The sequence below is a fragment of the Euleptes europaea genome, chromosome 8, assembly GCF_029931775.1.
Source record: "Euleptes europaea isolate rEulEur1 chromosome 8, rEulEur1.hap1, whole genome shotgun sequence".
Taxonomy (NCBI): domain Eukaryota; kingdom Metazoa; phylum Chordata; class Lepidosauria; order Squamata; family Sphaerodactylidae; genus Euleptes; species Euleptes europaea.
The window spans coordinates 4,141,185-4,156,522 of NC_079319.1; the positions used below are offsets into that span (position 1 = coordinate 4,141,185).

Consider the following 15,338-nt stretch of genomic DNA (forward strand, 5'->3'; position numbering starts at 1 on the left):
TTCAGTTGTGAACCTATGATGCTATTGTGGGATATCCTTTTGGTGTCACCAGGTGGCATTCTTGAGTACCCTGGAGAGCAGGGTTGCCGCAAAAATAATGTTGGTTCTCCTGGCAAGACTTTGCATTGCTTGACGCACTATGCCCTGTCTCAGGTGACCTTCCTCACTTTCTTGATTTGCAATCCCTAGGGATGCTCGCTCCAGGTTGGGAAACTTCTGGGGATTTGGGGGTGGAGCCTGGAGAGGGCAGGGCTTGGGGAGGGGAGGGACTTTAGCAGGGTATAAATGCAATAGACTTCACCCAGCGAAGCAGCCATTTCCTCCAGGGGAACTGATCTCTGTCATCTGGAGATCAGTTGTACCTCTGAAAGATCTCCAGGCCCCACCTGGAGGCTGGTGATCCTAGCTGATACTGCTAGCAAAGTTTGTAACATCACAAAGCTTCTCTTTGTGCCTTGCACTGGTTGCCCGCTTATCACCAGCAAGACAAAATGACGGGCTGTTGGTGGGACGGGTCTGTGTGGCTGAGCAGAAAATCATGTTTTCCTCTCAAGTGAACACATGAAGCTGCCTTATACTGAATCAGAGCTTTGGTTCATCAAAGTCAGTATTGTCTACTCAGACAGGCAGCGGCTCTCCAGGGTCTCAGGCAGAGGTCTTTCAAATCTCCTACTTGCCTAGTCCCTTCAACTGGAGATGCCGGCGATTGAACCTGGGACCTTATGCATGCCAAGCAGATGCTCTACCACTGAGGCACAGCCCCTCCCCACATGGAAACTCATTGAAAGATTTGGCTTCTCCAGGAATACAGTGAACAGGAACTTGTTTTTGAATGGGGATCTGGAGAGTGGGAAATGGTGCCATGATTACCCATCTTGTTCATTTTCAAATATCACATCTCTAGAGAAGGATTTGAAATGGCATGGGATGGGAACAGAAAGAGAGCAGGGGGGCTTACAGAAAAGGGGGCTGTGTGGGACAGGAGGAGCTAGAAAAAAGGAAAGAAAGATGTGGACACAGAGGCAGAGAGCTCTTTAAGGAACCCTAAGGAGAAAAACCCAGAGAAAGGGGAGTGGAGGAATAGAAGATGGATTTAGCAGAGGAAGGGGGGCCAGAGAAAGGGAAGTATGAATTCCCTGGGCAAAGTGCAAAGCGGTTAAGTAGAAGGTGCAGAGAAGGTGGGTACTGAATGCCCTGAAGGGAAAGAAGCAGCAGGGTTTGGCAAAGGGATATGAAGAGCAAGAGAGCAGGGCATTCAAGAGGATGTCAGCATCCTATGCTTCGGAGATGTGGGGAGAGGATAATCTCTGCAGCCCTGAGGTCAAGGGGTGTTGTGGGCTTTGGGTGGGACACCCTGCCTCTACCCTCTGCCACTTAAGATGCCTGCAAGAATTTAAGGAGGAAGTTTACAGAGGAGATACCACAGCTGCAAGGCAGCCTCATCCCAAACATGTGCTCCAACTCTCCATGAACCTCTAGAACAGGGCTGTTGAACTCCATTGTTACGAGGGCCAAATATGACATAAATGCCACTTTGTTGGGCTGGGCCATGCCTCGCCAGCCCAGCCAAGATCGAGAGAGTGGGGGTGGCTGGCTCGGCTGGCTCGCGGGCTGGATAAGAGCTCTCAAGGGGCTGGATCCAGCCCGCGGGCCTTATGTTTCACACCCCTTCTCTACAACAATGTAGCCTCCAATGGGCTGACAGCTGACTGAGCAATGCCTTGAGTTAGAACAGCCACTTTCTATGCTCTGCAGGGTTGTACAACTCTCCCTGTGACTGACAGAAAACCAAAAAGAAACAAGCATGCCCAAACTTATTCGTTGGCATCACAGACGTCGTCTAGATTCCTAATGCAGAATTTAGTTTAGGCTGGTCCAAAACTCTGGGGGTTTGGGAGGAGGGCAGAGTATAGATTGGGTTGGATCTAAAGGCTCACTTCACTTAATGCAAGGTGCTTTCACCAATGGAATGGAACTGTCTCACCTCTTTGGCTCAGAGAAACAGCTCCAAACCCATATTCTAAGAAGCAACCCTGATAGAGCAATCCTAAGCAGAGCCACACCTTCCTATGATGACTGACTTCAGAAGAAGGAGAAGAGTTGGTTTTTATATGCCAACTTTCTCTACCACTTAAGGGAGACTCAAACCAGCTTACAATCACCTTCCCTTTCCCTCCCCACAACAGACACCCTGGGAGGTAGGTGGGGCTGAGAGTGTGACTTAGCCCTAGGTCATCCAGCTGGCTTCATGTGTAGGAGTGGGGAAACAAATCCAGTTCGCCAGATTAGCCTCCGCTGCTCATGTGGAGGAGTGGGGAATCAAACCCAGTTCTCCAGATCAGAGTCCACCGCTCCAAACCACCACTCTTAACCACTACACCACGCTGCCTCTCTTAAATGGACTCTACTTATGATTGCACTGCTAGTCTGCTGGTGAAAAGTGCCATCAAGTCACAGCTGACTTATGGCGACCTCATAGGGTTTTCAAGTCAAGAGATGAAAAAAGGTAGGTTGCCATTGCCTGCCTCTGTGCAGAGACCCTGGACTTCCTTGGTGGTCTTCCATCCCAGTACTAACCAGGGCTGACCCTGCTTAGCTTCCGAGATCTGATGAGATTTGACTAGCCTGGGGCTAGCCAGGTCAGGGCAGAGGAACAGAGGTGGTTTGTCCTTGCCTGCCTCTGCATAGCCACCCTGGACTTCCTTGGTGGTCTTCCATCCCAGTACTAACCAGGGCTGACCCTGCTTAGCTTCCGAGATCTGATGAGATCAGGCTAGCCTGGGCCATCCAGGTCAGGGCGCACTGCTAGTCTACAAACAATGAAATCTGCAATCCCAGATCCTTTAAAGCTTAATTCTTGCCACCAACAGCCAATACTTCTAGAATGATAGACAATCTTAGGCATTTGCAAGACAGTGGGGCAGCTGCCAAGTGCACCTCTTTGTGTAAAAAGACTCATGGGGGAGGTGGTGGTCTAAGGGATGAGTCACATAGGGCTTGACAGATCAAAACTGTTGGCTTGCTTTTTGCAGGGGAGGCTATCAGGACCCCGGCATACCAGAGTCTAATGCTCCTGAAGGCCCAACCATCAGGTTCCAGGATAAAGTCGAGCTGCCTGAACTCGACCACCAATAATTGTGATGTGCTGGACTGAGAGCCCACCAACAGTTCTCCGAGAATGTCCTGGGAAGAGCGGTCTCTTGGACAAGAAGATGGATGAGATCCTCCACCAAAAGAAGAGTCTAATCAGCAATGTCTCAGGGTTGAACTAGATGGTGGCCAAATGCATGCACCCGTGCACCTATTTTATAAAGGGGGAGGTTGAATGGTTATACCCAATGATGAGCCCTCCCTGATCCTCAACGTGCTTTCCTGATGCACACTGATCCACACACTTTCCTTCCACCCTCACTGTTGCACAAATGATCTTGGTAGGTTAGGAGAAAAGCCCGCAGTGACAGAGCATGTGGACATAAAGGGAGAGGGTGCAACTACTGTCACCTGTGCACTCCCTTTAAGGTAAATATCAGTAAATATAAGAATGCAATATGAATGCACAGTCATAGATGTCACTACCATTGCCACTATTGGGTGCTTCAGCATGGTGCTCATGTTAAGCAGATACTAAAATATTCTTTTTAAAAAATTAAAACTTTTTTACAGGTGAGATGTGGAATATAAAAGCAACATTTAGCCCCCACCAAGATGACTTCTAAATAAAGGATCCGCAAATGGCTTGGCTCCCATTTGAAGAAGACAGATTATGAACAATTCAAAGGTAAGGTTTTCCAGGAAATTGCCGGAAACTCCCTAACATATAGACTACTGATTTATCATTTACTGTAGGCAAAATTCCTAGTCTGTAGTTGAGATTGTCAGTCGCAAGGAAATTACCCATTTTGCATACTAGGTCTGCTGACAAACACAGGGAGTGGGGCATTTTTGGCCTAGATACTAGATTCCAAAACATAGTAAGGGAACTTGACTATCCCCACTGCCTCCTGTGGGATTGAGCAGCACCCTACATTCTGTTGTGGGGTGGAGGAAGGTCCAGAATTTAAAGTGGTAGGACATCTCAGGAAGTCTAGTCATCTTAACATGGCCTACGGAGGAGAACAAGAGAGGCGGAAGAGCTGGGGAGGAGGGAAAGAGAAAAAACCAAACCAGGAGTGGAAAGGGAGAATGAAAGAGGAGACTTGAAGTTTTTGTTTTTTTAATAAAGAGAGAAATAATAAAAAAGGAGAAAGAAAAGAAGTTGAAATTAGAGGAACTAACATGGCATTACTGGTGGCTGTGGCCGAAACTTCAGCGGAAGAAACCACTCCACACTTGGAACATTTGAGCGTGATGCCGTATAGAGGCACTGCCATCTGACTGCAATTAAAATTAAAAGACTGAAACGAAATAAAACACTTTGCTCATGAACACAACGGAAAGGGAGGGGGGAAACGAAAAGAAAGGAAGGAAGGGGACGAGAATATCCAACTGAATTCCGGGAAAGGGAAACCAGGGGAAAAAAATGAAATCCCAACCGACCCCCGGAGCTTGAGAAGCGAGAGAAAGAAAATAACAGGGAAGGGTGGAGGGATATACACTGTTAGCTACGCCATCCCGGGGGTGGGGGAATCCAAAGCCACCACCCGTCTCCCCCAAAAGGTGAAGAGCTGTGTCCATGCCTCTGGGATCGGAGGGAACCTTGTTGGGAAAGAAAATAGGCCAACTGGAGCCTGCAGGTTTCTTGGGCTGTGACAGCGCAAATTGACACTCCAGCATCATTCCCCCATTTCAATGGTGTGGCTCTTCCGGACTTAGGCCGCGCACCGCGGATATACAGAGGGGAGAGTGGGATTGTGCCCACTGATCCTACCCTTGGCCTCGGTGTGTTGACCGTTCCTTTGTGTATCAAGTTGGAACGACTGAATTTTCTCATTAGCATTCATTTTTCGATTCGTAAATACCTGCCAACACTTCTATGTCCTTACTTTTGGTTTTCAACATCTACTGCTGCATAGTTATTTAGATGTGAATCTGGGAGCACCTTAGAGACCAACAAGACTTCCAAGGTATAAGCTTTGGAGAGTCAAAGCTCCCTTCATCAGATACCCAAAGAAGGGAGCTTTGACTCTTGAAAGCTTATACCCAGAAAATCTTGAAAGCTTATACCCTGAAAATGTAGTCACAGTTCTCTCTGAACTCTCTCAGTCCCACCTACCTCACAAGGTGTCGGTTGTGGGGAGAGGAAGGGAAGGTGATTGTAAGTTGGGGTATAACTCCTTAAAGGTTGGGGTATAAAACCCAATTCTTCTTCTTTGTCGCTAAGGTGCTATTGGGCTTGAATCTAACAGTTCTACTGCAGACCAACACTGCCACCCTTTGAAACTATTTTCATGTATGGATATTGTACATTTTTTATATACAATTTATATAATACTTATGTTATTTTATCCTCATGACAACCATGGGAGGCAAATTAAGCAGAGAGAGTGTGACTAGCCCAGCGTTACCCATTGACCTTTTTTTGGTTGAATAGGGATATGAACCAGGGTCTTCCCCGTCCTGTTCTAACCACTATGCTCCATTGGCCCTTGGGGGAAAATTATATGTATGATAGTAGATTTATCAGCACACAAGTAACATTGAAAAAATGTATATTGCGCTAGACAAAATCAGCGCGAGCAAACAGAAAATTCGAAAGCAAAAATGTCACAGGTTTGACTCTCTGAAAGAAGCAAAATAGAAATGAAAATTACTGAGTCAAAGAAGCGAAGATGAACATTTTAAAAAATTATCCCAGGGACAAAACCATCTCTAGTTTTGAAGGAACGAGCAATATTGGGGGTGGGTGGGTTCTGTGGGCACCACCCCACTCCAGTCTCTTCGCATTCATTGGGTTTGATCCAAACAAAATTGGCAAATTCCATCAATTCCCTCTTCCCATTGTAGACCCTCCTCGTGTCATTCTTCAGGGTTCCCGTCTCCCAGGAGCACCATTTCGCAGAGGTCAGTGGGCTGCTGTGGGAGGGGAGATGTGGGAAAGTCCCAGTGTGCCATTGGAAAACTGAGTACAGATCCAAAACCACTGTATATATTAAATGACCCATACACTCTGGTCATCTGAAGCTAGACGGGTGGCAACCCAAGAAAGAGTCTTCTCTATCATGGCACCAAAACTTTAGAACTCCCTCCAAAGGGTGATTTCATCAGTATTCCTCTATCAGCAGCTTTCACCAGCAGGCAAAGGCTTTTTTGTCTCATCTAGCCTACCTCCTAATAACAGTTACTGGCCCTCTTTCTAGTGCTATGTTTTTAATTGAATTGTTTATAATTTAAACTCTATTTTAATAGCTCAAATCGAATCACAGAATCATAAGAGTTGGAAGGGGCCATACAGGCCATCTAGTCCAACCCCCTGCTCAATGCAAGATCAGCCTAGAGCAGGGGTATCAAAAATAAGGCCCACGGGCCAGATCCAGTACCTTGAGAGTTCTTATCCGGCCCACGAGCCAGCCAAGGCAGCCACCCACCCCCCACTCTCGATCTGGGCTGGCGAGGCACGGCCCCGCCTGACCAAGGGCAAAAACGCATGGTCGCTTTATCCTCCTTTAATCCCTGTTTCAGCCAGGATTCAGCCTGGATCGAATGCATGCATTTCGCCTAATGTGCGTTCGATCCTGGCTAAAACAGGGATTAAAGGAGGATAAAGCGACCGTGCGTTTTCGCCCCTAGTGACATTTAAGTCATGTCCGGCCATCGTAACAATTGAGTTCGACACCCCTGGCCTGGAGCATCGCTTACCAGTGTTTGTCTAGCCACTGCTTGAAGACTGCTGGTGAGGGGGAGCTCATTACCTCCCCAGGCAGCCGTTTTAATGTTTTTACATCTGTCTGTTGACCCTGATGAGGTGGAAATGTAGCATAAAAGTGTTTTTTAAAAAGATAAATAAAATAATATACACTATAGACTGAGAAACACATTTCACACTGTCAATCCCTATTCTATGGTGCCCAACGTGGGTATTTTGTGATCGATGTTTGGCTTTGATAGTCTCTCATCTTGTGAGACTCAAGGAGATGTCAAATATATGGGTTACTTTTTTGTTATCTGTTGCTGTTCAGAGGACAAGTGTGATATTTCTTCTGAGAAATATCGAGGCCAAGGTCAAGACTGATTGAGGTTGAGGTTGCAGCGGATGTCAGAAACGTAAGGTAAGAGATTTGGAGCACAAACCCCTTATATTTGGAGAGAGAGAAATAAATGTCTGAACAGACATGAGGAGGGCATAGATTTTAACCGAGAAGTGTTGTGACTACGCTCTTTTAAAGTTTAATTTTCTTCTAGGATGAAAATGTTTAGGAAAAAAAATATTTTTTGTAAATAAATGTTTTTTCTAAAGAAATAAACATGCTGACCTCGGTCCCCAATTGTATTTATGTTAGAACAAGCTTGAAAAAATTGTTATCAGGATTTACAGAGTGTCATTTGGAAAGCTTTCTTCTGGCAAAAGTCTCTTCCATCACAGGACTGCAGGAAGGGTTTCATTTTTGGCAGAGTGGAGTGGTATGACCCAAACCACATTTTTATCCCTATCATCATGGTCTATACTAGTAATGGGAGAGGAAGGCAGCTTTACCCACGAAATTCTGAACTGACTTAGGGAATGCTGGGAAGGTGGGAAAGCTGACTGGAGAAGAACAGTGTATTCAAGCAAAGAGGATAGAGATGCCGGATTATATTGAACCATGTGTTTTCTCTGATGGAACTGCATTTCTTTTTCAAGAAGAAAGGGGTTTTTGTTTTGTGCCCTTTGCTGACCCCAAGATAAAAAATCCAGGGGGTTCAGTGGGGAAGCTGGAAAGCCCCACTCAGTAGAATCCAGAGATGGCTAGATACACACCAGTGTAGCTCATATTGATAAGGCATTCATTAGAAGAAGAAGAGTTGGTTTTTATATGCAGACTTTCTCTACCCATTTTTAAGGAGAATCAAACCACCTTACAATCTCCTTCCCTTCCTCTCCCCACAATAGATGCCTTGTGAGGTAGGTGGGACTGAGAGAGTTCGGAGAGAACTGTGACTAGCCTAAGGTCACCCAACAGGAGTGGGCAAACCAACCTGGTTCATCAGATCAGAGTCCGCTGCTCACGTGGAGGAGTGGGGAATCAAACCTGGTTCTCCAGATTAGAGTCCATCACTCTTAACCACTACACCACAGTGGCATTCAATATAATATAGCTATCATCCTCTTTCTGTTTTGCAAATCCTACTTCTGATCATTGCTAAGGGGGAACTCTATAATCACATCACATCCACCCAAAATTTTGTCAACTCAATTGCATCCAAATCTATTTTTTTTGGGGGGGTGGGGTGTGTTTTCTTTCCAACAGAGCTCCCAAAACCCCAGGCCGAAACACAGCCACCTCAAAGACCTTAACTGACACAGCTTTCCCGGGAGCCTCTGCATTCTCAACAAGTAACATGTCTCAAACAGGGAAACGAGATAAGCAGAGCCATTCAACATGGAGAACACGTTTTTTGAAAAACCATTTCACACTCAAGCAAAGAAATGAAAAAAAAGGAGGAGAAAAAGAGATACAAGAAGCAACATCCCACATTTCATTTTATTTCGCCCCCGCAGTGTTTTCATTTTCAAAGCACACTTTGACATGATCGATAACCAGCTGGAGGTGGGCTGGATGTAAATACCTGGCCATGTTTGAGGAAGATGGTAACTCCCAATAAAGCACTTCTGTGGTCATGTGGTGTGACACTGGTTTAATGCGCTCCGCTGAATACACAGCAATGCAGAGTAGGGATGAGCAGATTTCTTCCATTCTCTTTGGTCATCCTTCCATGGGATGGCCCTGCCCTAAACTCCACTCTGCCTGCCTTCAAATGCTACATGAAGCTGCCTTACACTGAATATGACAAGTGTACTATCAAGGTCAATAGTGTCTACTCAGACAGGGTCTGTCGCATCACCTAAATCCTGATCCCTTTACCTGGAGATGCTGAGGACTGAATATGGGACCATCTGCATGCCAAAGGGGGGGGGGAAGAAGAAGAAGAAGTGGTTTTTATGTCGATTTTCTCTACCTTTTAAGGAGAATCAAACCGGTTTACACTCTCCTTCCCTTCCTCTCCCCAAAACAGACACCTTGTAAGGTAGATGAGGCTGAGAGAGCTTGAAGAGAACTGTGACTAGCCCAAGGTCACCCAGCTGGCTTCATGTGTAGGAGTGGGGAAACCAACCCGGTTCACCAGATTAGTGTCCACCGCTCATGTGGCGGGGTGGGGAATCAAACCCATTTCTCCAGATTAGAGTCCGCTGCTCTTAACAGTGGGTCGTGCAAACAAAAAAAAAAAAGGTAAATTTTTGATTCGGGTTTATTGGACTTGATTTTTTTCAGTAAATCCAGAATAAGCTGAATACCCACACTGGTAAAGGGGTATTTCGGCTTTATTTCTGGGTTTACAGGAAAAAATCAGGCCCATTGTAGCATTTTTTGAAGCTCCTCTGGGGGCCTTTTTAGAGGTACAGTCACCAAATGTGCAGTGTGGCTGCAAGGGACTCTCCTTAGATGGTTACTGGGGTTTGGTGAACTTTGGGACAGGAGGTCCAATTTTATGGGCCAGCAATTGGGTCACCCCCACCCTCCAGGAATTTGCAAGCCAAGCTGTCTATCGGTTTTCGTGGGGCCCTAACCAAACCAGTCAAAGATAGAAAAGTGGGAGAAAGTACAGTAGGTGATGTGAAAGAGTTCTTCTTGAGACCCTGGTGAGCTGCTGCTAGTCTGAGGAGACAATACTGACCTAGATGGACTAAGGATCTGAGTCAGTAGAAGGCAGCTTCATACGTGTTCATGTGAGCACTTTGCTCCTCAGCTGAACTCCAGAAAAGGAAGTTATTTTTGGACAGCCAGTAACTCTGATCCTTTTTTCTGCCTTAAAAAAAAAAAGTTATGGGTTGGATCCCATCAACTGTGAATCGAAGGAGCCCCCAGATTGGATCGCTCCAACTTTCCCCTCCCTCCTACAACCTGCTGTCCTCTCCCAGGGGCTGGGAGATCCTTGGGAATAAAGTGGAATGCAGCAAGGGGAGGGTGAAATTGGAAAGGGAGCACTTTTGCCATTTGTGGGAAAGGTCACATAGGAGGGGACAGAGTGATTTCTACCCATCACACCCTCACGCTGTAGCCTCACAAGGTGGGGGCGTTTGGGGGCCCTCATCCAAGCACTCCTTTAACCATTAGCACCAGAATCCAACCCCTCTTCTTGTGTATCTAAGGCAGTTCTATGCTAAAATACACAAAACTCCCACTTATTTTGATCCTTACTTTGGCCCTGGGTTCAGCGTGATTTGGCTTGCTGCGATTTTATGGCCCACATCTGAGAAAATGTGTTCATAGTGCCTTTACCAAACACACTACAGTGAAAGATCTCTCTGTCACCACAGAACTGAAGCCCACCCAGACAGTTTCTATTTTCCCTATCCGTTGGCCTTATTTCACATTACCGCCATTTCATTCCCCCTGCTCCAGCCCGGTTATTGATCGTGGCTTTTCAAATTTCCAGTTTCACTCTTTGCTTAGAGGTATTATGATTGATATAAGGCATACCCTGCCCGTTCCTTCAGTTTCTTATCTGTTATTCCATCTTTGGATACAAGTTTGTTAAACACCAGAATACCAATAACCATGTTCACCTGTTGGAAGAGAAACAACAACAGATACGTTCTGGTTGAAAGCCCGATCTGGTCACAATCAGAAACACAACCGCATACGAAACGACCCTTTAGAGCTGCCCGTTCATCATGGCCACCCCCACCCCCCACCGGGCTGCTTAGCAATGCTAAAGAGAGGCTAAAAACAACTTGGAGGGGCCAACAGAATTCACGCCAAGGTCAAGAGGAACCTGGATTGAGACCACCTCCAATTCCCAGCCCTGATGCAATTTGCATGATGAACGTTCGGTGTCTGGGAAGGCAGTCGTTGGAGTCAAACCAATTTTTCACGAGAGTCCCATGGAATACCAATAGAAGGGAGGCAACCAGCACGTGAGTATGAGGAATGACATGTCCGTTTGGTCAAGGGTACTGTTTTTCAGCATTTTCAAGACAAGTCAAAGCAGTGACTGCATTTTGGCTGCTGGAACATGTCAGCATCCCAGTTATTTTTGATGGTGGGTATGGGTTCAACCGCTTCAAGCTTGGCACCATTTTCTTTTTGAGGGAACATCCTGGAGAGATGTGGCATGCCAACTAACTTGACTGGCAGGGTGACCATAGGGTTGGGACTAGAATCATACAGTTGGAAGGGGCTACATTTCCCATGATGCTCCAGGGCAGCATCCCAGGGAAATCACCCCTAAACATTGTGCCAAGTACACTCCTTATTGATCTTCCCTGCGGCTACTTGACTGTCTCGTTTCTCTCAATCTTTGCTTTTAGGTAATCATACATATTAGAGAACATGGAGCCTCTATTAAGTTAGTGTCCCTTTGATAGACACAACCTTCGTGGATTTGTCTAGAAGAAGAGGAGTTGGTTTTTATACATTGATTTTCTCTATCTTTAAGGAGTCTCCAACCAGCTTACAATCACCTTCCCTTCCCCTCCCCACAACAGACACCTTGTGAGGTAGGTGGGGCTGGGAGAGTTCTGAGAGAACTGTGACTGGCCCAAGGTCAGCCAGCTGGCTTCATGTGGAGGAGTGGGGAATCAAACCTAGTTCTCCAGATTGGAGTCGACCACTCCTGTGGAGCAGTGGGAAATCAAACCCGGGTCTCCAGATTAGAGTTTGCTGCTCATGTGGAGCAGCAGGTAATCAAACCCAGTTCTCCAGATTCGAGTCCACCACTTTGAACCACCATACCACATTGGCTCTCTCTCGTCTAATCTCTTTAAAATAACATCTGAAAGCCTATGAGCATGTGTCTCACGAATGTATCAAATGACACAGTAACAATCTCTTTCCTCATTGCAAAGCAATGAGTATAGAAGAAGTGGAGCACCGAAGAAACATGGAGAGGAAGTGCTTAATCCATCCCCCACTCACAAACGATCTTCAAAAAACATCAGAGGATGGTGCCAAGTTGTTCTCTGTTGCCCCAGAAGTTCGGACTAGAACCAACGGGTTGAAATTAAATCAAAAGAATTTCCATCTAGACATTAGGAAGAATTTTCTAACAGTTAGAGCGTTTCCTCAGTGGAACGGGCTTCCTTGGGAGGTGCTGAATTCTCCTTCCCTGGAGGTTTTGAAGCAGAGGCTAGATGGCCATCTGTCAGCAATGCTGATTCTATGACCTTAGGCAGATCATGAGAGGGAGGGCATCTTGGCCATCTTCTGGGCATGGAGTAGGTGTTGCTGGGGGTGTGAGGGTGAGGTAGTTGTGAATTTCCTGCCTTGTGCAAGGGGTTGGACTAGATGACCCTGCTGGTCCCTTCCAATGCTATGATTCTATGATTCCTCCATATGAGGTTCCAGACATAAGTCTGAGCACACAAACACACACACAAACACACACCTGGAACCACAAAGGACAAAAACCATCTCAAAGGAGGAGCCATTTCCAGGCAGGGGAGATCACATGGAAATCTTCCTCATGAACACGCCCTTTCATTGTTCCTGTTTCCCCCTCACTGGCAGTCTTTAGCAGAGGCTGGACAAGAACTTGTCAGGGATGCTCTAGGCTGATCCTGCATTCAGCAGAGGGTTGGACTAGATGGCCTGTATATGGCCCCTTCCAACTCTATGATTCTATGATTCCATGATCCTATGACATGTTAATGGAGGACAGGGCTATCCATGGCTGCTAGTCAAAATGGATACTAGTCATGATGCATCCCTATTCTCTCCAGGATCAGAGGAGCATGCCTATCATATTAGGTGCTGGATAATGCTGCTGCAGGCAGGATAATGCTGCTGCAGTCGTCTTGCTTGTGGGCTTCCAAGAGGCACCTGGTTGGCCACTGCTGGACTTGATGGTCTTTGGTCTGATCCAGCATGGTCCTTGGTCTGATCCAGCATGGCTTTTCTTATGTTCTTAAGCTAAGTGGGCCTGGGTCTGGTCAGTGTCTGAACAGGGGGGCTCCAGGACAGCCACCACCACCCTCATGGTTGCTTCCTTGGTTTCCATGTTGGAAGAAAGTAGTGGTAGGGCTTCAATTAAAATATGCATTGATAGTAATTATTTTGGCGTCACTTTAGCATAGCGTCATACCTCTGCTACTTCAACAATAAAACTGTTCTTCAAAACACTGTCATTTTGAAAGTGTCTTCATTCGGACCAACCCATTGCTATGAGAGTCACACTCAGTCTATCCAGGGGGAAATTTCCCTACAGAGAAAGGACCTTAGCTCAAGCATTTCTGCTTTTCTTGGGATTAGAGAGATTCTTTTAGGGGGAACGGGGGACTTTGGGGGTACTGGAGAAACGGCGGGAAGGCACACACAGAAAAAAGGAGGTGCAGAAGTGGGGTCAAATACCAAAACGACAGCAGCCGCCGGTCCCACGAAGGCATAAAGCAGACCACCTTCCAAAGACAGCCAACAGCTAGGAAAGAAAGACGGAGAAAAGAGATGTCAGCTCAAAGGCACACTACGGCCATCAAAGCAGCATGCATCACAACGATGGAAATCAAAACCTAGGAGTATTGTTCCCACGGAGAAGGCTAGTTATGGGACAGATACCAGAGTCGATAAAGCAAAAGATCTAAATGTACAACAGAATCAGCCCCAATGACATTGTGTCACTCTGTCGCTTTTTAGCTCATAAGCTAGGGTTGCCAGTTTCTAGGTAGGGGCTGGAGATCTCCTGAAACAACGACTGTTCTCCAGACTACAGAGATAAGTTCCCCTGGAGAAAAAGAATCACTGAATCGTAGAATTGGAAGGGACCACCAGGGTCATCTAGTCCAGTCCCCTGCACAATGCAGGAAATTCACAACTGCCTCTCCACATACCCCAGTGACCCCTACTCCATGCCCAGAAGAAACTCCCACCCCTCTTTAACTCCCTTCTCCTCAAGTATTTCTGACCATGGGATGGAGGTCTTTCACATCACTGACAAGCTCAATTTTTAAACTGGAAAAATCAGGGATTGAACCTGGGACCTTCTGCATGCCAAGCAGAAGCTCTACAGCTGAACCACAGCTAAAGTCTGTATTGTCTACTCAGACTGGCAGCGGCATATAGAATAATAATAGAATCATAGAGTTGGAAGGGACCACCAGGGTCATCTAGTCCAACCCCCTGCACAATGCAGGAAATTCACAATTACCCCCCACACCCCCAGTGACCCCTACTCCATGGCCAGAAGATGGCAAAAAAAAAGTCTGCCTTGGACTCTACAGCATTATACCACACTGAGCCCCCCCTTCACCAACCCCCCCTTCTCCAAGTTCCATCCCCTCCCAAAATCTCCAGATATTTCCCAAGCAGGAGTTGGCAACCCTATCAAAAGTGCAGCTGGTTTTTGTCTCTGAGACTCATTGCAGACATAATGCGAAACCAAGGGTTGAACCTTGGAACCCATCTTACACCATGTCTGACCACAGCTCCTCCCTAGTTGAGAGCCAGTGTAGTGTAGTGGTTAAGAGCAGTGGTTTGGAGTGGTGGACTCTGATCTGCAGAACTCGGTTTGATTCCCCACTCCTCCACATGAGCGGCAGACACTAATCTGGAGAACTGGGTTGGTCTCCTGACTCCTCCACATGAAGCAAGCTGGGTGACCTTGGGCTAGTCACAGCTCTCTTAGAGCTCTCTCAGCCCCACCTACCTCACAGGTAGGTGGGGCTGTTGTGGGGAGAGGAAGGGAAGGAGATTGTAAGCCCGTCTGATTCTGCCTTATGTGGTAGAGAAAGTTGGCATATAAAAACCAACTCTTCTTCTTTTAGTTCATCACTATCTATTATGACTGCCAGTACCTCTCTGGAGCATCAGATGATAAAGGACTTTCACAGTGCCTTCAGCCTGAAACCTTTTAACTGGAGATGCCGGGGACTGAACTTGGGGTCTTCTGCCTGCCAAGCAGGTATTGTACCACTCAGCTAAGACACCCCACCCCTTTAGTGTAATTAAACTAACTCTAGTAAGCGTGATCACTTGAAACGGGCCCCTCCACCAACTAAAGTCTGTCAAAGAAGGATCTGAAACCATAGTTTGAAAATGGTTGGTTAATCACAGGTAGTCATCATGATGATTTCATGTAACATGCAGAGATCAACCAAGAGGTGGTGCGGGTTAGTGGTTACAATGACAGACTAGGATCTTGGAGACCCAGGTTCGAATCTCCACTCTGCCATGGAAGCTTGCTGGGTGGCTTTTTGCCAGTCACTTGTT

At 46.6% G+C, this 15,338-nt stretch overlaps 1 protein-coding gene across 4 annotated transcripts in view; it reads right to left on the reverse strand.

The window, feature by feature from the left end:
* The window catches only part of LOC130481408 (adhesion G protein-coupled receptor B1-like), an 85,588-nt gene that overhangs the window by 30,761 nt on the left and 39,489 nt on the right, over nt 1–15,338 (reverse strand). For all 4 annotated transcript variants that reach the window (XM_056854021.1, XM_056854019.1, XM_056854022.1 and 1 more), the window contains exons 6-7: nt 13,485–13,551; nt 10,617–10,702 (exon numbers count right to left, since the gene is read on the reverse strand). In XM_056854021.1, coding sequence (XP_056709999.1) covers nt 10,617–10,702; nt 13,485–13,551 — 153 coding nt within the window. The remainder of the gene's footprint in view (nt 1–10,616; nt 10,703–13,484; nt 13,552–15,338) is intronic.